This window comes from Phalacrocorax carbo, chromosome 17, assembly GCF_963921805.1.
Source record: "Phalacrocorax carbo chromosome 17, bPhaCar2.1, whole genome shotgun sequence".
Classification (NCBI taxonomy): domain Eukaryota; kingdom Metazoa; phylum Chordata; class Aves; order Suliformes; family Phalacrocoracidae; genus Phalacrocorax; species Phalacrocorax carbo.
The window spans coordinates 2,783,576-2,803,602 of NC_087529.1; the positions used below are offsets into that span (position 1 = coordinate 2,783,576).

Consider the following 20,027-nt stretch of genomic DNA (forward strand, 5'->3'; position numbering starts at 1 on the left):
TCATATGCCTCTAATGAGCCAGAATTCCTGTAGGCAGATGTGGTGTTTCCTTAGTATGACTGTGCCATCGGGTTGTTAGCCATTATTAACTATGGCCCGGGTCGCTGAGGTCTTTAGGCACATTAAGTGGCTTTGTGGATCTGAGCCAAAGTAATTTCAAGGCAAAATAAAAATCGGACACCTCTCTCACCCCCCTCAAAAAAAAAAGCTCTGAAGGTTTCTATAAAAATGTGAAGTGAAAATGGCAGAGGAACCTTTTGTAGCGAGTGGAGCTGTAGCTACTCAGCTATCACTCATTACTGCTCTGATGTACATAGGATGGATGTGTTTTTCCTCATGTTGCTCAGATTTTGTATTTGCAGTAACTGTAATTTACATACAGAATGCTTAATTTACCACCTACACAACCTGGCTCAGCCTGCACCCCATTATTTCTTGTGGTGTTGTGTTCACACGGTGTATCATACGAGGCCACTCTGCGTGCGAGGAGGAGCCCAGTCTCACAGCACAGGCAGGGCGTCACAGAGCTGGAAGGAGCTGGTTCCCAGCTCGCCGGCTGGTGTGTGGAACCGGGGAGCAGCAGTCTCCTTTCCCCCGTGCCTGATGTGGACAGCCTTGTGCTGCCGGCCAGCATGAGGCGGTAAACTTGTCTGAAACGGGTCAATTTAAAAGCACAGCAGCCAGGGTGATGCTTCCGAAGACCCTGGATTAGAGTAAGCACAGACCTGTGTCGTTAGTCTTAAGGTGCTATGGGGTCCCTGCCCTAGTCCCTGGTACAGGTTTGCCAGCGATGAATCAGAAACCGCTCTGAGCAGCCAGGTAGAGAGAGCCACTGCAGCGTCGCTCTGTCAAACAGAGCCATGCAGGCACTGGTAGGGCGGTGGGGTTAGTCAAAGCACAAGCCGAGTTAACAAGGTTTATCAGATCACTAAGAGACATGCTGGACTGTTCATATCTCCACATCACAAGCACACCACACCACATATTAGTTCAAACATCTTCAGCAATTTCTAGAATAGCCTAAATCAGTGAAACTGAAGTCAACACAGGCTTCTTAACATTTATTAATTAATCCATTAGTGCAAAGCTGCTAAATAATGTCACACTTGGCTGCAGCACAGGAAGAAACCTCCCAGCCATGTTGAACATTTGACAGATACATAAAATGCCAGCTACACTGCTGGGAAGGTACACAGAAAGCACATCCACATGTGATCCAAACCCTTCATCCTTCATCCTCTTCCTCAGCCAGTAAGATGCTTGTGAGCTGCTCCTCAGAGACAGATAGTTCCTGGCAGGCTCCCATGGCCTGGCTGAGGTAGACGGCAAGTATATGTTTGCACTGCAAATAATAGCACAGCCAAGTTAACAGCAGGAGCAACACAGGAATGTCATGCTCTATCTGGAAGCCACAAAAATCCATCCTGGCCAGAACGGGTCTAATGAAGCGCTCACCCCTCCCAGGGACACGGTTCCTTCTTGGCACACCAAGCCCTGGGACAGGCTGGCGCTCCAGCTGCCCCAGGTCAGCTCTGCCATCAGGATAATGGAATACAGGGATGTGACACACAGCAGAGTGTTAACTGGCTCCTGATGCCCTCCCCACACGCATGCACGAGAAGGTAGGTCCAGACTATAAAGGACAAGAGTCAGCTTGGTACTGTCTGGCAGTCCACACAGCTCTCAAAAACAACAGTATTAGGCCCAGCTGTCAGAGGTCCTGGAACAGACAGGCTTCCTGTGAGGGAGGGATGGTTGGCACAGAGCTGGGGGGACACCTGCAGACCAATTAGTGACCCTGAGCCCTTCCTCACTGGCACCAGGTGAACGGCACCACTTCATCAGCCAGACTCCATGTGCCAGCCCCGTTAGCAGCAATCGTCCTTGTTCCAAGAGACCAGGCATTATTCATCTCTTGAAAGTCAGAACAGTAATGCATAATTAAGAACAAAAGCCCTCCCTAGCCCTTGTAAGGCCTAGCTCCACCCAAATACCACGACTTTGGTATTTACAGTGGGTCAGGCGCAGCCTGTGCGGTCAACTCAACGCTCATGCGTTGGCTCCCTTGGAAACTTCAGGCTGCTCAGGATCAAGAAGCAGAGCACACCCTTCTCCCCCACTCCCTGTCCTGGCCCCAAGCTAAGGCAGACAACTTACCAGAAGGCTCTCGCTCTTCTGCAGTACTGTAAAACCAAAAGCAGGACACGTGCAGAAATGGCAGGAACTGTAGCAGGTGTAGAGTTTGCCTGCACTCCCAAGGACCTGAAACAACGGCAGCCAGAGGGGGCAGGAGTCAGAGGCAGCATTCACTTTTAATTTCTCTTAACTCTGAGCCTCTATCTGGCCTGATGTCCTCTCCACAACGACTCACAACATGCAACTGGTGAGCAGGTGCCACAATACAAAAGTGCACTTTTGTAAAAATGCAAAAAAATACTGTGGCAACCAATCTAAGCTCGAAGCTCCTCAGATTTCTCATGGTCTCTACACGCTTCTAGAAACAAGGAAGCATTCCTGTACGTACACCCGTGCTTGCAGCAGACCTCAGCTCCAGTGACGTTGCTGCTAGGAGATCAGGAGAAGGGCGGTGGCACCGAGCACAGAGCCCCCTCTCCTGATCTCGCAAAGCTGGCAGCACAGCAAGCTGTCTCCCCCAGTACTGGCAGACACAGGATAGCTGAAGATGACAAAGGCTCTGTTGTCACAGAAAACTCATTTGTGAGTCCAGGGCCACCACAGACCTGGGGATGGAAGGAGAGCAGCAACAGGCACTCAACAGTGAGACTTTTTCTAACTAGCTCCAGTGGATGAAGGCTGCTGCTGTTCTGCTCCCAAAACCAGCTGCAGCTATTGGAATCCAGTTTTGACTGAATAAACAAAGTTGAAGTCTCCAGAGAAGAAGCCTCCCTGCTCCATCTCTGGTTTGGGAAAAGCACCGCCTCCTTTTCCCACATGCTGTTCCTCTGCAAGGCTGATAGTGAGGCATATAGCTCTGCACCACGGGGACGGGATGCAGGCAGCCAGGTGAGGGAACCATTTGTTTCCAGCATGGAGAAGTTGACAGGCAATCTGTGACCTGCTGGAGCCGACTGCGTGGCATAGGAAATCCAATCTACGGATTATTTCTCTTTTGGTTTCTTCAAGATGGGAAAATAGATTCTAGAAAGCTACTTTAAGAGCCAACAGCTCTGCCCTCTCCTATTGCAAGGCAAGGGTCTGCAGGAGCAGAACACACCTGCAGACTTTAAGCAGGAACCTGCGCTCAAGAGCATGGACTTTACTAATGCTCTGAGGCCTAAACTGAGTGCACCCCATAGGCAAAACACAGTTACCACAGAGTATTTGCCATGATGTTTCTCATATCTGCCACAGCAAGAGCAAGTGCTTTGTGTCAGCTCTGTGGCTTCAACAGCTGGTACTAACTCTTCCTGGATATTCCAGAGAGTGGTGGGGATTTACACGGGTGTAATCACCAGCAGTGCCCTCCTCTGCACACAAACCTCTGGGCTATCTGTGGCACACCACACTCCTCCCCAACCCAGGCTTTAGATTCTGGTTGGGTTTGTGGCACACGTACATCTAAATCCAAAGATAAACACAAAAAAGTAAAAAGCCAGTGGAGCTCTGCAGAGTGCTGCTCCCCTCCAGGGTGCCCCTGGCATTCCTAAGTCCTTCCAGAGGAACACCGTCCCTCCCTGTCCAGGGCTGCACTTGCCAGGGGAGCCCTCCCCTGTCCCCTAGGGCTCCCTCTGCACCCTGTGCCTGACAGGTAACATCCACAAGTTTAAGCCCTCCCACAGAATCGCCTATGCCTCATAATCCCCCTTACTCCCAGCAGTTTCAGGACACGAGACTCACGTTCCCATTTCAAGGCAAACCATACTTCTTTCAGTCTGGCCTTTACCCTGGGCCCTCCTTATACTCCAGGCTGAGTTTCACTTGTGGTAAGTTTGGTTTTCTCTAGCCCCTTTGATTGTTTTTTTCCAAGATGAAGTATTCTGATGGTGCCTTTCCTTCAGAAGTGTTTTTCCTTTGAGGAGATGGGGAAGACACAGGCACTGCCAGATTTGGGCTGAGTTTAGCGTTCCCCCATCCTCACCTAGATGGCAAGAATACAGCTTCTGCCTATTAAGGCAGAATCTAAGATCCAAAGGCCAAGAGAAAAAGGTGCCACTGTTTCTGGCCAGCAGCAGCCGAGCCAGGCACTGGGGTGCTCTCTTGGCCCTGGGATGCTGTGAGATTTCCTTCCGCTGCCCTCATCTCCAGGCGCTTGCTGGTTGCACAGCGAGGAAAATTCACCCTGGTGGTGGTGTCCCTGCCAGCGTGCGGGGATGCAGGAGGGCCAGCTGTGGCATCAAGGCAGCTACTGCTGCTACCAGCGTACAGCTAGGTAGCACCACAGGCCGTGCCAGGACCTGATGCTCAAATCCTTCTCAGTGGGGCAGGTTGCCATACAGTTCTAGGAAATTAATTAAAACAGACATAAAAAAGAAGAATCCAATACAAGTGCAGGATGTGAGCAATGCAAGTGACGGTTGGCAGGATGGCTAAAGCACTGCCTCTCCCCTGCTAACTGGCTTCACTCCCACAGCTCTCAGCATTTCTGCAACGCAGGCATAGCTAATAGGTGCCCCAACAGCCGCCTGCTCACCACTTTACACTTCTGCTGAATCCAGCACAGCTCCACCACCAGCCAGCATCCACCATCTCTGCCTCAGGTAGGACTTATTTACCCCTGACCTGGAGTTACAAGGGTTGGTTTTAGTCTGCAGTGTAGGCAGGTATTAGACAAGCTCTTCTGGGACAATGAACAACTCTGAGGTACAATCAGCCCTTGAACACCCCATCGGTGCTGCTCCTCTATTAAGTAGCAAGGGCATTAATGCCCGGGCATTAAAAGACAAGTCATAGCTTTCACGTGACTGAGGGCTCTTTCTTCTCCCGTCTTGGTTCCTGAGGGCAAGAGCAGCCTACACTACGGGCTGCAGTCCTAGGGCCTGCCTGAGCAGAGCCATTTTCCCCTGAAGCAGTACCTAAGATGTGCTGGGTGATATGGAATGCAAACAGCATTTTAGCCTGTGAAGTATCAACATCTCAGATTTGGCTATGTCGACCCAAAGGAGTTTCACAATAGGACCAGCCTCACAACCTCAATGAGAACAGTTCTCCAGATCTAACTGCAAGTGAAAGCACCATTTCACACTCCAGCTCAACCACATCTGCACTGTGCAAACGACAGAGCTGACTTTCTGAGGAATAACTGAAAGACATAACTCTGCATGTGTCCAGGCAGCCACGGATGCCCCCCAGCTCCCCACTGGGGATGTTTCTCTGCTGGGGGAGAAGTGCACACAGCTGGGATACATGTCTACACCACACACATGTATGAAGAGCCAGTGACACTACCCAGCTACTCTGAAGTGCAGTATCCCACTCAATGTTCTGGTTTCTACGGCCCCAGATTGTATTCCTGTCACTGCTCCAGCCAGTGGCCTCAGGGGAGGCTCTGCTCTTTGTTTCTGCATCTCAGACAGCTGTGCTGAGGAAGAATTTCACAATGGGACCAGCCTCACACCCCCAGAGAAAATATCTCTTCAGATTCCTCTGTTAATGAACTCATCAGCATGGCCTTAATCAGCAATCAGGCTCCACTAAAGAGGAATGCTGCTCAGAGGCACACACGCACCTGCAGGCAGGGACTGCCTCCTGTAGGCTGCCTGTCAGCTGGGAGGACACAGGCACAGACCCGGGGTGATGCAGGGGGGTGGCTCACATCATACCCATCAGCTACAAAGTGCCTGGCTGAAGGCTAGGCTTGTCCAGCATTAACTCCTGGTGACCAGCCCTGATCTACCTGCCCCGGGTTCCTTCCCCGGGTGGGGAATTGGTGGCTCCCTCCACCTGCAGCAGGAGGAGAGCAGTTCTGACACTTGCTCTTTTCCGATGTGCACTGGTTGAGCCAACTGTTGGGGCCATTAGTAGATATTAATCAATCAGCTCCCATTTGGTGACTGCAGGACTGCTGCCAGCAGGAATTTTTGGCCCCTCACTTCAGCGGGGAGAGGGCTGGACAGTGTGGAGGAGTGCCTGCCTTGCTGCAGCACATGCAGTTTGAGGCAGCATTGTTCAGCAATGACCCTGCCCAGACAAGAAGAGGGTGTCAGGGCAGGACCCAGCATATCAAAGTCCTCTCGCCATGCTTCTCTGATCTCCTCCATGTCTCAAGAGGCTTCCTGCATCTAAGTAGTGAATATTAGGCATCTTTAAGATGCAGATAACTCTGCCATGCTGCAGAGAAGCTGTGAGCATGTGAGTACATTTAGGCTCTCTGGGAAGACCAGAGGCTCCAGCAGTCCTCCACACAAACGGGTGCCAAGTGAGGACTCCGCATCCCAGCCTGCAAAGCTCTGCCTTAGCCTGCACGGCCTGACAAAGCTCTGCAAGGAGAATGTGACCATTCTCTGCCCAGTGGCATATTCAGCCAAGCAACAGTAAAAAAGGAAAAGCCTTTAAAGCCTTTAAGCATTCAATTACTGAGGCAGCTGCTGTCACAGGGTCCTGGAAGCAGTGCTTCCTAGGCTTTACCAAATATCCATAGGCAAGCTCTCAACTCAAATCAAAGACTGTGTTCTTGAGCCCTGTCTGTTTATGAATCATGCCTCTCTGGAGGTGCTGATGTCCTCTCCAAGCCCCAGAAGCAATAAAGACTCCATGTGCAATCAAGCAATGCAAGCTCTGAACACGTGAAAAACGTTTGTGTCATTACTCAGGCCTGGCTTCAGAGCTCTTCTCTTACCCAAGATGACCCCAAAGCATCTCAGCACCTCCAGTGAAGGAGAGAAGGCCCTTTGCAGGGAGGATATTTGGAAATGTTCCTTTTGGCTGCTGCAACAGCAAGCAGAGAGATTTCCCCCTTCTCTTGTGTGTGAAAAAGCACAGCACTGGGTTCAGCAATGGAGGGGACCGTGCCATCTAGGGGGTTAGTAGTGCTAAACAGAAAGAATTGGGTGCTTCTTCACTGAAATCTTATTAGCATAGGGTCCCACTGCTTATTCAGCCTTAGCTAGGGCATAGCACACAGTCTCTCTGGCTCTGTGACTCCACGGACTGGATGCAGCTGGTTAACGGCTCACAGAACAGACAGACTGTCCCCAGAGATGCCATCAGTGCTGTGGCACAGTAGAGCAAGGAATTGTCCATACAACAGAAAAGTCAGAAAGAAGTGCCAGTGGCTCCTCTCCTCACCTAATGAGCCTCAGCTCCATCTCTGATTCTGTGCTGTGAGAGGAGTTTCATCTTCAGGGCTAAGGTGAGCTCTTCTCCCTAAAATGCCATTTTATGAAGATGTTTCTGTGACTGAATGAAACCCACGGATTTGGCCTGCATTGCTTCCTTCCAGGCAGCAAGGATCCCATTGCCAAGTAGAGGTCAAGAGTGTTCAGGACACTGAGGATTTGGAATGCAATAGGGGAAGAAATGCAGTGATGGTAGATAACACTGTTGCGTACAGTTTGTCAAGAGGAAGAACTGCCTTTGCTGGATGGGATAAAAGTAATAAAGCAAAATTAGCAATCCCTGGAAAACTTCCTTCTGATTGCCATACCCACAAACACGTAGGAAATCGTCTCTGACTGGCTGGGAGCCACAAAGAAAACAGTATTGTACCATGCTGTTCTAGTTCTAGTCCATGGCTACTTCTCTCCACTATCGTTTTAGGAGTTTGTAAAACACTGATATCCTCTCTGTGTTTATCCAAATGTCCTTCCATGTTCTGCATGTTAGGAAAATATTGGCTCACAGGTCAATTGGAAACCATCAGAAAGTAAGATTGAAGAGGGGAAGAACAGTGTATACCTGGTATGCAGTCCTTCCACTGGGGGACGTGACTCGGGTGACGGAACGCTGATCCACCAAATCCAAAGCTGGGACAGCAGACGGGCCAAATATGAACTTTAGCCTGAAAAAGAACGTGTCTCTAGTGAGGTCACTCCATGAAAGGAGACCACCCATCTTAGCCTTAATCCATGGGATTTAGCCCTACGGAGGCCGGAAGGCCCGTAGCCAAAGGTTCCCATGGCCTCTCAAAACCCCATCAATTACAGCTCCATTAATTATGCCACCAAGCAATGAAGTGCATTTGTCAGTCTCAGCTTTGCTGTCTTTCACCAAGTGACCACCAATCCCTGCCCTGTCCCTCTGAGACAATCCCAGCTGACAATGACTCTCCTGGAGACAGACAGGTCTCAGTCTGTAAGGACAGCCTCTACTCCGCCTGCTATTTGGAGCACCTACATGGTTTTTGATATTCTTAAGAAAGCTTCCAAATTCCCAAGCTGCTCCCAAACAACCTCACATCTCTCTGCAAAATCCCATCGGATTTCATTACAAGATATTTTGAAGATTTTTTGCACACAGGAAATTACAGCTTAAGTGTTTCTTCTTCAGCACTATGACCCAAACACTATTCTGGCTTCCTGCTGCATGAACAGGACATGAAGTGGTTCCTGTCCTGAACTAAAACAAGACAAAGTACATCACAGACACAGAAGTGAGATCTTTTTTTTAGTCAGTCTCTATGACTGCGACACAGTGTGGTATGTGACACACCACGTAGGTGAGAAGTTATCTTTGAGAAACATTTCTGGCCTGAAAGTCCCTTTTCAGATCACTGATAATTGCAAAGGGAGTGTAACTGAAGCAAGAGACACAGGTTGTCCTTACAGTGATCTGATCAGCCTTTTTGTTAGTATTCCCATAGTTCTTCCAAAACAAACTCTGGGTAGACAGCACTGGCACTTAACCTATTTATCAAAGAGTGAATCTAGACTCTAAAGCTGGAAACTTTGCTTCTGCCCATCACCCTAAATACACTAGGTCTTCTTCAGTGGAAACTGTACCTCTGGCAACAAAAACAAGCAATGCTGGCACAGAGAAGATGCAGGAAGGGGGATGCACAGTGTTGGGGATCCAACAGAGGTTACAGACAACAGGCAGTGTCACACATGCAGCCCAGTTATCCTTGTTGCAGTAAACTGTGAAACTGTCACGTGAGCACAACGAGCATAAACATACATTTTAGTGGGGGCAGCACCAGGTAATCAAGCGCACATGAAGGCAGACTTGCTAATGCTAAGGGGAGAAGAGGTTTGTGCTCTGGGACACCTTAATTGTCCACACAGGCTGTCCTGGATGAGTAGCCCTGGATCAGATTATTGGTCAGTTGGTCTTGAATCCCACCTCCAGTCATGGCCCACACATCATGCCTCGGAGCAAGGAGAGAGCAACGATGATACATAGCTCCTTGAGCAATAGGAAATGCAGCAGTTGGGCTCCTTCCTCATCCCAGGGAAACTCGTTTAAACCCTGGAGAATGAATGAGTCATTTTGTAGTGATCACATCTCCTCGACCAGAGCCACAATTGGGCTATAAATTATTCTTTCTCTACCCACCAAACTGCATCAGTAGGAAGCTAAAGACCATCAGGGAAATACTTAAGACACTCCACTGCACATGGAGCCACCGGACAGCAATAGATTTATGTCTGTAATCCAGCTACCGGCAGGGCTCAGGTACAGCAAATTTGTTCCAGATAAACACCCAGGGGACAACACATGCCTTATGTCACTCCACCCTCTCTAAAAACCCTTCCCCTTTCCTTTTCTTCCAAGCAGGACACACCAGCATGCAGGCAAACCACACCACTGCACTGCATTTATGGATCAGAGCATGCCTGGGATGGGGTAAAGATGAGGCTAGGCGTGTTTGCTCAGGTACACGTTTGCTTCCTGCAAAACATAGCCTCTACCCAACTCTCTCCTCTGCCTCGGTCCTGAGAGGCAGCACCTTGGAGGCACATGCTGGTGTCTGTGTGCTCGCTGCTGTAAAATTCCACACCAGCAAGTGGAAAAATAAACAGCTGTGAGTCCTACAGGCGCAGTAATTTCCATCTACATTCTCACTGTCTGCACATCCCCTGCCGTGCAAGGGTATATGATAAGCTGTATGTCAAATATGAACATCTGTACCTTTAGCCTACTGTCCAGATGGCTAACAGGCTTAGAAGTTATTCCAGACCTGTATATCCAGCTGCTCTGAATGTGTTCCAAAGAGCTCAGGGGCAACTCAGTTAACTTTACAGACTTTTTATCTGCTGAGAAAAAAAATCTGTGTAGTCTAGGTTAGTTACAAGGGTAAACAACAAGAAAATCAGCAGTGATGAAAAGATAGTACAAAACACGAGCAGGAGAACAGGAGAAAGCAGAGGATCATTTCCAACTCCAGTGAAGACACAAAGAGCCAAGGCAGAGCCCTGGCGTCCCACTGCATGGCTGACCTATGCATCTGAGTCAGTCTCATTGATAACAAGCCAAGCAGACAGACTTATTCCAGGAATATCAAATCTTCAGTTGCACAAACTCAAGGCAATAAGGATTGGCTTCATCTGAGGACTGAGAGGAGTGGGTGGGGGAACACTCAACGTAAGACATTCCTTAATGATTAGGTTTGGGACTATATGGGGGCTGAGTTTAATGAATGTCTGTAACTCTCAAATTTGGGGAATTCTTTTTTCACTTATACAATTCGATCAGTCTAACAGGAAATATCTAAGGGAAATGCGCAAAGGACTTCAGAGATTTGGAAGAGATTCAGAAATTAAATCAGAATACTTCTGAGCCGAGGGTCACAGGGAACTGATGGAAATTGGATTGCCAAGAGTTACCACCCAACTGTTATTAAGCTTAACAAGGGAATTTCTTTCCTCCACTTTTCTTCTATGACAAGAAGGAAACACAAAATTACGAGACTTGTCAATCCCAGCCCTCAATGGCCATTGTGGTCCCGGAAGAGGGAACCAGCATACATACCTCTCACAAGCTTTATGCTAGATAACTTTAGACCCTAAGACATTAAGGCCCGGAGGGTTCCTGGTGATCTCCTCTCCTGGCTAAATTACAGGCAGGCAAGAACACAAAGTTAAAGATGAATCTGAAGAGCCTTTCTTACTGTGATGGTGCCTCTTCTCTACCTTCAACACCAATTAGTGAGGGCTGCAGAAGCTGTGAAACTTGGATCTCTTAGGAGATTCAAGGTGCTTGGGAATGACTGAAAGATTCACAAGGTTCAGTCAACGCAAGGACAATGAAGCTGACCTTTAACCAGCTGACTCCTAAAGAGAAGAAAACTCTCAGGGTAATCTTCAAGTTAACAATTCCCTTGTGCAGCAAGATGATACATTTACTTCTCCCTTTCTATCACACATACCCGTGACTCAAATAGAAGACAGGATCTCAGGATGCTGCTGTGCTCACAGCAATATGAATGCAGCAGGGATGCCGCGCTCCAGTGGCATGAATCACTCTGAAACACAGTGCACTCTCACAGAAAACTCATTCCAGATCTGAGGGTGGACTCGGAGCTCAGGTTAAACATTCTGGATGTTTAATCCACCCAAATTAGAGCTAAGGGAAACATTCTGCATGTTTAATCCACCTAAATTAGAGCAAGTCATTACAGGAGATTAAGCGATACAGAGATAATTTCATGAATCTCTGGAAAAACCCTTGAGATTGTCTCTTTGGACCTACATTTCCACTACCAGCAAAAACACGTAGCAACTCTGCATGAGAAACACGTACTGGTCAAACACGGGAAAAAATGAGCAGTACTGCAATGAGAGCAGATTATCAGCTGCCCTTTAGCAGGACACTTGGGACAAGAACAGAAGCAAAAGATACTCACCCCAACAGCAGGTCATCAGGGACTGCAACAAAAAGAAAATGAAATGTGATTTTGCTGAACATTCCCACTGTAAGAGACATCAACACCACGGAGAGGCTAGTGTCCCCTAATGCACCCCCAGAGCCCACACAGCACTGCAGTGCTCCAGCCATCCTCTCTAGCCACCAAAAAGCAACAAGGAGCAGCAAAATGATCTGCTATAGTAGTGCTAAGGCACCTAACGAGTACAGCAATTAAACACACATTCAGAACCAGGGGGATTAATTTTAAAAAGAAATGCAGAAGCCCAAATGTACTTTCTTTTATAATATCCTACTTTTAAAAGCATGCAAGAAAAGGCATGGGGCCTCAATGTCTTACTCGGTTACTTTAAGAAGCTGGTTAAAAATACATATATTGGTTTCTCTGAAACCCTCTTGGCATGAGTTGAAAACTCTGGCATCAAAACTTTAAAAATGTTGTTCTTTTCCCAGCATAGTCTTGCAGGGCACCACTGGTTTATAGCTTTTAATACAGCACTCAGAAACATAATGTCTTCACTTATTAGAACTTCTTGTTAAGATGGAAAATTACACTTAAGAAAATTTGTCTGTTTGTTGCAGCTGACAGCTTAGGCTCTGATCATCCAATCTGATCTTTCTGTTATCACTAATGGGACACAGTGTCTCTGTATTCCACTGGAAGATCAGGACTTTTGATTTTAAAATCCTTTGTTCCAAAAATTCAAAATAATCTCTATGTCTTATGCTGTTGGTTTAACTTTTCCAACTTTATTCTAATTTAATTCTCCAAAGTGATTGATCAGTTTCTTTCTGCAGTTATGTCCCAGTGTACTGTTTTGGTGCTTTAAGGAGAATTATACCTTAAAAGGAATGTTGACTTTTTTTTCTAGTTTACAATAGGATTTATAAAGCTCTTTTAAAAAAATCACATGTAGATTTTGGATCTACTCTAACCTGAAGGAGCCATACTAGAAGTATGCCAGAAAGCTGTTGATGTGGTCACTCTGGAAGTTTAGACGCTAAGACTCTTCCCATTTACCACTCAAATGTACTCAGTACTCAGACCAGCTTCTCTGAATGTTTATTTGATTGGGTTTAGTGCCGTTAAAATATTCCGTAAATTGACACTTTGTTTAGGAAGAACCATTCTGTGCTACTTATCAAGTAAACACAAACAGGTGTTTATTCTTTCAGCACAGATTACAGAACTATGTTAGTAATCCAGAGTGCACTGAAGGTAATTGTTCGTAACTAGCTGCTAGAATTGGCCAAGATTTAACCGTTGGTTTACGCCTGCTTGATTCACGCAATGGGAAAGTTGTTCTTTGCCCTGGGCTCGCTAACACAACTCCCTCTGCCGGTCAGTCATAAAACATGATCGTTTTGAAATTCCTGAGTCTGTAAAAACAGCAGTAGAATAGGCACTACAAAATGCCTATAATTATCATCCCTCAAGTGCAACCACTTACACTACGAGCTCCAAGCAAGCAGCATTGCCCTAGGTCCCACAGTCAAGAAAGTGCCCAGCCTGGTCTGATTTTTGGAAGGACCTGACTTTTAGAAGGGGGCTGCTCCTCATTACCTGTGCTTCAAACCCCTTTGTGTCCAGACAAGTTGTATCATGTACAGCAATTAAATATCCACTCAGAACCACTGGGATTAATTTTAAAAAGAAATGTGGAAGCCCAAGTATACTTACTTTTATAATATCCTACTTCTAAAAGCATGCAACAGAAGGCATGCAGCCTCAATATCTTACTCTGCCACTGCTGAAAGTGAAGGCCACCCCTCACGCAACAGTCTGCGGAAGATGTAAGCAAGGAGGGGCTGACAGCCCTCACTGCTACCTGAGGGTTTGACAGCCCCGGTATTACAGGCCCACCGCCTGCTGGGATGGTTCTGTTTTTCTTTACATACCATGTGAGGTCTCCTGAAAAGCCTTTTTGATCTCTTTCAAAAGCTCTTCTGCTACTGCTGGCAAGGTACTATCCATCGCATGGGCACTGGCCTCCTGACGGGGAAGCAAGACACAACAGGAGACAGTGGGAAATCATTAAGGTCACCAAAGGTACCGCAAACTAACACAGTTTCTCTGGGCAATGCCCTGTTTCAACCCTGCGATGAGGCCAAGGAAGCAGCATCCTCAGCGTCTTTTGAACGGTGGTTTTGACACTTTCTCGGAACACAGAATTTCTCAGCATCACGCGGGTTCTCTCTCTCTCAGATACCTCCACGTACGAACAGACCCCACGGACGGGCCGGGGCGATGCAGCCAGCTACAGGACGAGGCTGCGGCCTGCAGCGTCCCGGCGCCGGGCCGAGGCAGCTCCCGGCCCAGGCAGCCGCACAGCCCGCCCGCCCCGCAGCCCCCTGCGCCTCAGGGCGGGCGCGGCGGCCGCCAGGCCCCGGCAGTGGGACCCACGCCATCCCCACCCCGCACGGCGGCTGCTCCCGGGAGGATGGGTCCCTCGGCACCGGTGAGGCCGCGTCGGGGCTATTTAGAGCCGCCGAGGCCGGGACGGCGGGCGTGGGCTTGGGCCGGGACCGGGACCGGGGCCTACCTGCGGCCGTGCCGCCGTGAGGCCGCGTCTCCATAGCAACAGGCGCCATTTGCACCGGGTGACGCACCGGCCCGCATCACGTGGCGAGGGCGCGGGCGGGATCTTAAAGGGCCCGCGGTGGAGGATGCTGGCGGCGGCGGTGCCGCGGGCCCTGTCCCGCCTGGCCACCCGCCGCCCGCCTGCGGGGCTCCCGCCGCTCCGGGCCGCCTGGCGCGGCGGGGCCCGCGGGGAGGAGCAGGGCGGCAGCGGCACGACGGGGCTGGCGCGGCGGCGGCGGTGGGCCCGGCCGGTCGGGGGTACCCTGGGCTCCCTGGGAGGTGAGGCGCGGGGCGGTGCGGGGTAGCGCGGTGCGGGACGGCTGTCACTCTCTCCCCGTAGCCCTCTCCCTCTTCCCCAGGGACGACGAGGAGGACGGCGAGGACGCTATTATCCTCCTGCTGAAGAGGGCCAAGGTGAGGCGGCGTCCCCGGCGGGCGGGGTGCCCTCAGCGGGGCCCGGCTCAGGGGGTGACGAGCCCCGCGGCTTTGCCCTTCTCTCGGCAGCTCAGCGTCCTCAAGGGCGAGCTGGGGGAGGCGGAGCGGCTTCTGCACGAAGCGCTGCGGCTGTCGCACCGGTCGGATAACAGGAAAGCCATCGTCTACACGTACAGCATGGTGAGGCGCCGGGGGGCGGGCAGGGGCTGCGGCGGGCCAGCATCGCCGTGCGGCCGCAGTTCCCCCCGCGGGGTGTTGTGCCGTGTGCGGGGGCTACAGCGGAGCTGCAGGGAGGAGGGAGAGCAGCGGTGGTGAGTCCCCACAGCCTTTGCAGAGCTTCAGCACTGTGTGTCTCTTCCAGATGGCAAACGTGGCCTTCATGCAAGGGCAGCTGGACAATGTGAGTAACGCTGTCTCCCCCCTGCCCCCTCTGAACAGGCTGACCTCTTGTGTAAGGTGTTGTCATGCCCAAGGTCGTGAAGGTGTTCAGGCTGTGACAGGCTGAGGGATGTGAGGTCTTGTCATAGAATGCCCTGAGCTGGGAGGGACCCACAAGGACCATCGAGTCCAGCTCCTGTCCCTGCCCAGGACACCCCAAATTCACACCATGGCTCTGAGGGCCTTGTCCGAGTGCTGCTTGTATCTCGCCAGGCTGGTGCCGTGATGCCTCCCTGGGGAGCCTGTGCCAGGGCTCCACCACCCTCTGGGGGAAGGGCCTTTCCCTAATGCCCAGCCTAACCCTCCCCTGGCACATCTCCCTGCCATTCCCTCGGGGCCTGGCGTTGGTCACCAGAGAAGCAATCAGCGCCTGCCCCTCCTCCTCCTCCCCTTGGGAGGAAGCTGCCTTCTCTTCTCCAGGCTGAACAAACCCAGGGACTTCAGCCGTTCCTCGTACGGTTTCCCCTCTAAACCCTTCCCCAATCTCATGGCCCTCCTGGACACTCTCTAGCAGCTTTATACCTTGATGTCCTGTGGCTCCCAACACCGCACCCAGCCCTCGAGGTGAGGCCACCCCAGCGCGGAGCAGAGCGAGACGATCCCCTCCCTCACCCGATCCCCTCCCTCGCCCGGCTGCGATGCAGGGCTTGGTGCCCCCCAGGGCTCGGCTGGCCCTCGCGGCTGCCAGGGCACGCTGGGGGCTCATGCTGGATCTTGCAGTCCAAAGCAGAATAATTTGCCTTGGGACTGCAGTCCCATGGAGCACATACTGCTAAGAAAGGTGCTTTCACAGTTACATTTTAAACTCCAACATGGAGTGCAAGGGAAGGAATACTTCTTACTATCAAATGCCACAGTCAAGCAGTTAGATGGCTGCCCCGAGGAGAATCTGGGAAAACCCTGAAGGCACACGGATGGTAAATGCACGGCTAGTGCAGGAGTGCCAAAGTAGAAACTGAAAAGACCCTACCAGCGCCACAGGGCTCTGGTCAGCCTTTCACTGCTGACTGGTCTTGACATACAATGTAAATGGCACAAATTATGAGACAGGTTTCTCCCAAGTAGTCTGCCTTTGTAAAGGGTAGAGATCTCTTGATTTAACTGCCATCATTCCTCAGTATTCTCTTCCAAATTCTCATTTCAGGCAGAAAAGCTCTACAAAGCAAGTATGAGCTATTTGCTTGCAGGGGACACAAAGGAGGTATGTTCTTCTCGTAACAGCTTTCAGCTGGAAGTATTAACAATTCTTTGTTTTCTTTCTTGTGCTGTAACACCTCCTACTGGAAATTGGCAATACTAGCTATGAGCTTGCCAGCTTCTCAGGCCCTTCCTTTAAGGGGAGGGCAGCTCTGGAGACAACAGGATGGGCATTTTTCAAGGTCTAAACTCTTTTCAGGCAAAGTAATGTCTCTACTGGGGAGGTGCAAGAAGAATAACAGTTTTGTTGTGTGTCCTCCTGGCAGGATGATAATGCAATCCTTGAGATGTCCCTCAAGCTGGCCAGTATCTATGCTGCTCAGAAACAGTGAGTTCCCTGCTAAAGGCACCTTTTGCTTTCATCTCAGCTTCACAGTAGCAGTGGTGGCCAAGCTGGGCCACTCTATTATTAAAGAGTGCCTGAGGAAGCTCTGGTGTGGCAAGATACCATCAACATAAAGGTTCCCACAGGCATGACACTTGCCTACCTGCTGTCAGGCAGCACAGCGATTGCTGTTATGACCCGTCCAGCTTAAGGCAGAATTAGCCATAGCGGACGTTGCTTTTTAGTCTGAAATCCCCATCTCACAGGAGAGAAGGCTTTTGAAGCAGTTGCGGGCTGGTAACTTGTAGCTGTTTTTCAGTGGAGCAGCAGCAGAGGTTGCCTTAGCTGGCCTTGTCTGGGGGGGAGGGGGCCTTCTCCATCTCTTGGATCCCTTTGCCCATGTGCCAAGAGGAGGGTCCAGGCCATAACCTGGAGGGCAAAAAGGTTCTGCTGAAGGGGAAAAGCTGTCTTACAGGCCCTCTAGGAGGAGGGACTGAAGGTGTTCACATCTGTCCCTTGAGGGATGGAAGGAGCCTTGCCTTGCTGAGTAGCTGTACTTTGCAGGCACAAGTTAGCCCTGGCTGGCTACGAGTTCTGCATCCTGACCTTAGAGGAGAAGATTGCCAAGCAGAAGGACTTGCCTGAGGATGTCTTACCAGGTAGGACTGCCTTGTCTGTCAAAGGCGTCTCTCATTATCTTGTCTCCATTTCCTTGTTCTCGACATTGCTTTCCATATTGCCTAAGCACCATCTTCATGTCAGTCCATTGTCTTCACACTGCATAAGTTTCCTGCTCTTGTAGGATGGAGACTCATGCATGGTCTTGTAGAAGTGATCACTTCCACTCCTCTCTTTGCAGCTGAAGAAAAGGCCAACACCCGCCTCTTGCTTGGGATGAGCCTAGACTCCTATGCTCGCTATCTGCTAAATGTTAACCAGCTCCCAGTGGCCCAAAGAATGTATGAGAAGGCTCTGCAGATATCAAATGATGTTCAGGGAGAGACTCATCCACAGGTGATGTGTGCAATGGTAGTTGGACTATTAGGCAAAGAAGGGCTAATGTAGGGAACAAGGCAGCCTTAAAAGCAGCTTTGCTGGCAAACATACACAGCACTAAATTGGCTTCTGTTTTCCTGCCAGGAAGAATGAGCATGCAGAATAAGACACTTTCTTACTGAAAGCTTCTCTGGGAAATCCTACTTTTACTAGTGCAACAGGGGTATGAATGCGATGCTTCTGCTGCCCCAGACTTCTGTACAGGTCTTGCTCAGAGCTTTTCTGTCCTGGTGCAGACTGTGGTCCTGATGAATGACTTAGCAACTGTACTGGATGCTCAGGGGCGCTACGATGAGGCATACTCCCATGTGAAGAGGGCAGCTGAGCTGGCAAAGGAGACTCGACACCCTGAGGAGCACATGGTGCTGAATAACCTGGCAGCAATTCTGATGCACAAAGGTAGGTAAACAAATGTCCAGCCCATGTCCCTGTGCTGACTGCGGAGACCTGTACTGTAGGATTGAACTATAGTGTTGTTTTTGTGTTACTATTTTTAGTTTAAGCAGTAGGTCTGCTGACTTGGTGTAGGAAACTTGTATCGGGTTCAGACTGAATTCAGCTGCTGAAGGATCCTGTCCAAGATAAATGCAGTACTGCTGCATCTGACTCGAAAGGTTGCCAGGGAATCTAGTTTCCCTTGTCCTGCATGTACAGTAACTGGTTCCAAAAAGACAGAAGACATGTTTGAGACTAGTTTCAGTGAGGTCTCAATGTTGAAGCAGCACCTTGTCCTGTCGTCATTGCTGTCGTCTAGCTCTTTTAACTGGCACCCTGTGGTGGATGTTTTCTGAACCTCCCTAGTTCTTGCAGTGTTCCGGGTAGTCTTTTGCACGTCCTTTGCATGTGCTCAGCTTCAGGAGAGGACTCTGAACAAGGGCGATGCAGTTGGCTAGCCATGCTGCTTTTTCCTCTTGCTACAGAAGACTTCCTGCAAGCAAAACAAGTGTACGAAGAAGCTCTCAAGCAAGCACAACAGAAGGGAGATGTTGCTTCTGTCCAGCATATCCAGGAAGAACTAGCTGAGCTGGCCAAGAGGAGAAAGGGCTCCAAATGAGTTTGGCCCCAGAGTCCAACCTCTGACAGCAGCAAGGGTTGGTCAGTACAAGCACCCTGGGACCAGCGTGGTGCAATCCCCCAGGAGAACAGCACTCAGGAATTAAGGACTGCTTAACGAGAAGGGCTGCTACTGCCTAACAACTTAGCCCAAAATAAAGTTGTAAAACCTTAACTATGGAAGTTTGTGGTGTAGTCTATGGTTAGTGACCTACTGTGCCAGTGATTTAACTTTGTCTTGACTGCCAGTAAAGTGCAAGTCTAGCCTGATATTAATACTTGCAGCCAAGGAAGGTATTTGTCAGTGCTACAGTTCAGTATGTATTAACTTCAACTGAGCATTTCCCAGGCTATACCTGTACTACAACAGCGCTGTAGGTCCATGTCCTTTTCAAACAAGTTGCCTGAAGATCAAGTGGTTTCCTTTGAAAGGATTTAGCATCCAAAGACAGAACATGCCCTCTCAGAGGAGGGGTGAGTCCATGTTACTAAAGCAGAGCTGCTGTTCAGAAATAAGATGCTCGGCTACCTTACTGCAGTGAAGAGCACACTGAGTGCCAAAGCTGTCCTTCCTTGGATAGGTCAGTGCTAGAGCCCTGACGCTTCCTGTTGGAAAAGGGCGTATGTACATACCATCAGGTCTGATGAAGGCACATGCCTTCATGTGGATCTAGTACGAACAGCCTGCTTATACAACAGAATTTCAGCTCTGCCCTGGAGTGAAGCCTAATGTTAAAGGAGAATTAAACAAGTTATCACATCCGTATTTAGGTAGGATAGTAGAACTAACTGTAATTCTGTCACTAACCAAGCCTCATTTTAACTTCTCATTTGTAAGAACGTCAGCTCTGGTATATCCCTTAATGTTAATTGCATCACTGTTAGTTTACTTACAGTAGCATTAGTGGCTTCAACTCTGCTTAACTTTGAGCTAAGAAGAGGCATGCAGGTTTTCTAGAGTAGATGTTCATTGAAGCTGGAAAAACTCAAGTCACACATACAGCTTTGTTCTCAGCAAGCTAGGAAGGAAAAATGGCTGTTACAGGCACGCTTGTACTAAGAGAAAAGTTCCAACATGTTAGACCCCATCTTTAAAGTTCTGGTTTTTGGTTTTGAAGCGGCAGACCGTAGACACTCCAGCAGCGTTAACTGGGAACCCTGCAGCACCCCGAGGGAAGTGTT

General features: G+C 49.7%; 2 protein-coding genes across 4 annotated transcripts; one reads left to right on the forward strand and one right to left on the reverse strand.

Moving 5' to 3' along the window:
* Positions 1 to 1,046: 1,046 nt before the first annotated feature.
* Positions 1,047 to 14,427, reverse strand: ZSWIM7 (zinc finger SWIM-type containing 7). 2 transcript variants are annotated; one of them, XM_064467954.1, is made up of 6 exons: positions 14,304 to 14,427; positions 13,660 to 13,753; positions 11,741 to 11,762; positions 7,855 to 7,957; positions 2,158 to 2,262; positions 1,047 to 1,342 (listed from the first exon to the last, which is right to left on the reverse strand). In XM_064467954.1, exons 2-6 carry the CDS (start codon positions 13,733 to 13,735, stop codon positions 1,226 to 1,228), a joined length of 423 nt encoding a protein of 140 aa, XP_064324024.1. In that variant the 5' UTR covers positions 13,736 to 13,753; positions 14,304 to 14,427; the 3' UTR covers positions 1,047 to 1,225. The 2 variants fall into 2 exon arrangements, with proteins under 2 accessions (XP_064324024.1, XP_064324023.1); XM_064467953.1 differs by having other exon boundaries at positions 13,660 to 13,757; positions 14,304 to 14,387.
* TTC19 (tetratricopeptide repeat domain 19) lies at positions 14,428 to 19,020 on the forward strand. 2 transcript variants are annotated; one of them, XM_064467947.1, is made up of 10 exons: positions 14,428 to 14,620; positions 14,682 to 14,755; positions 14,846 to 14,956; positions 15,138 to 15,176; positions 16,359 to 16,415; positions 16,678 to 16,739; positions 17,301 to 17,395; positions 17,596 to 17,750; positions 18,029 to 18,191; positions 18,713 to 19,020. In XM_064467947.1, exons 1-10 carry the CDS (start codon positions 14,428 to 14,430, stop codon positions 18,844 to 18,846), a joined length of 1,083 nt encoding a protein of 360 aa, XP_064324017.1. In that variant the 3' UTR covers positions 18,847 to 19,020. The 2 variants fall into 2 exon arrangements, with proteins under 2 accessions (XP_064324017.1, XP_064324018.1); XM_064467948.1 differs by having other exon boundaries at positions 18,716 to 19,020.
* Positions 19,021 to 20,027: the final 1,007 nt, after the last annotated feature.

What these genes read in the sequence shown, in the direction of transcription:
- ZSWIM7 (XM_064467953.1), bottom strand. Translation starts at nt 14,380, where the DNA reads ATGCGGGCCGGTGCGTCACCCGGTGCAAATGGCGCCTGTTGCTATGGA. An exon ending in TTTTCAGGAGACCTCACATG is followed by an intron (nt 11,763 to 13,659) that starts GTATGTAAAGAA and finishes TTTTTGTTGCAG; the next exon opens with TCCCTGATGACCTGCTGTTG. An exon ending in GTGGAAGGACTGCATACCAG is followed by an intron (nt 2,263 to 7,854) that starts GTATACACTGTT and finishes CCGTTGTTTCAG; the next exon opens with GTCCTTGGGAGTGCAGGCAA.
- TTC19 (XM_064467947.1), top strand. Translation starts at nt 14,428, where the DNA reads ATGCTGGCGGCGGCGGTGCCGCGGGCCCTGTCCCGCCTGGCCACCCGC. An exon ending in TCCTGCTGAAGAGGGCCAAG is followed by an intron (nt 14,756 to 14,845) that starts GTGAGGCGGCGT and finishes TTCTCTCGGCAG; the next exon opens with CTCAGCGTCCTCAAGGGCGA. An exon ending in TGCAAGGGCAGCTGGACAAT is followed by an intron (nt 15,177 to 16,358) that starts GTGAGTAACGCT and finishes TTCTCATTTCAG; the next exon opens with GCAGAAAAGCTCTACAAAGC.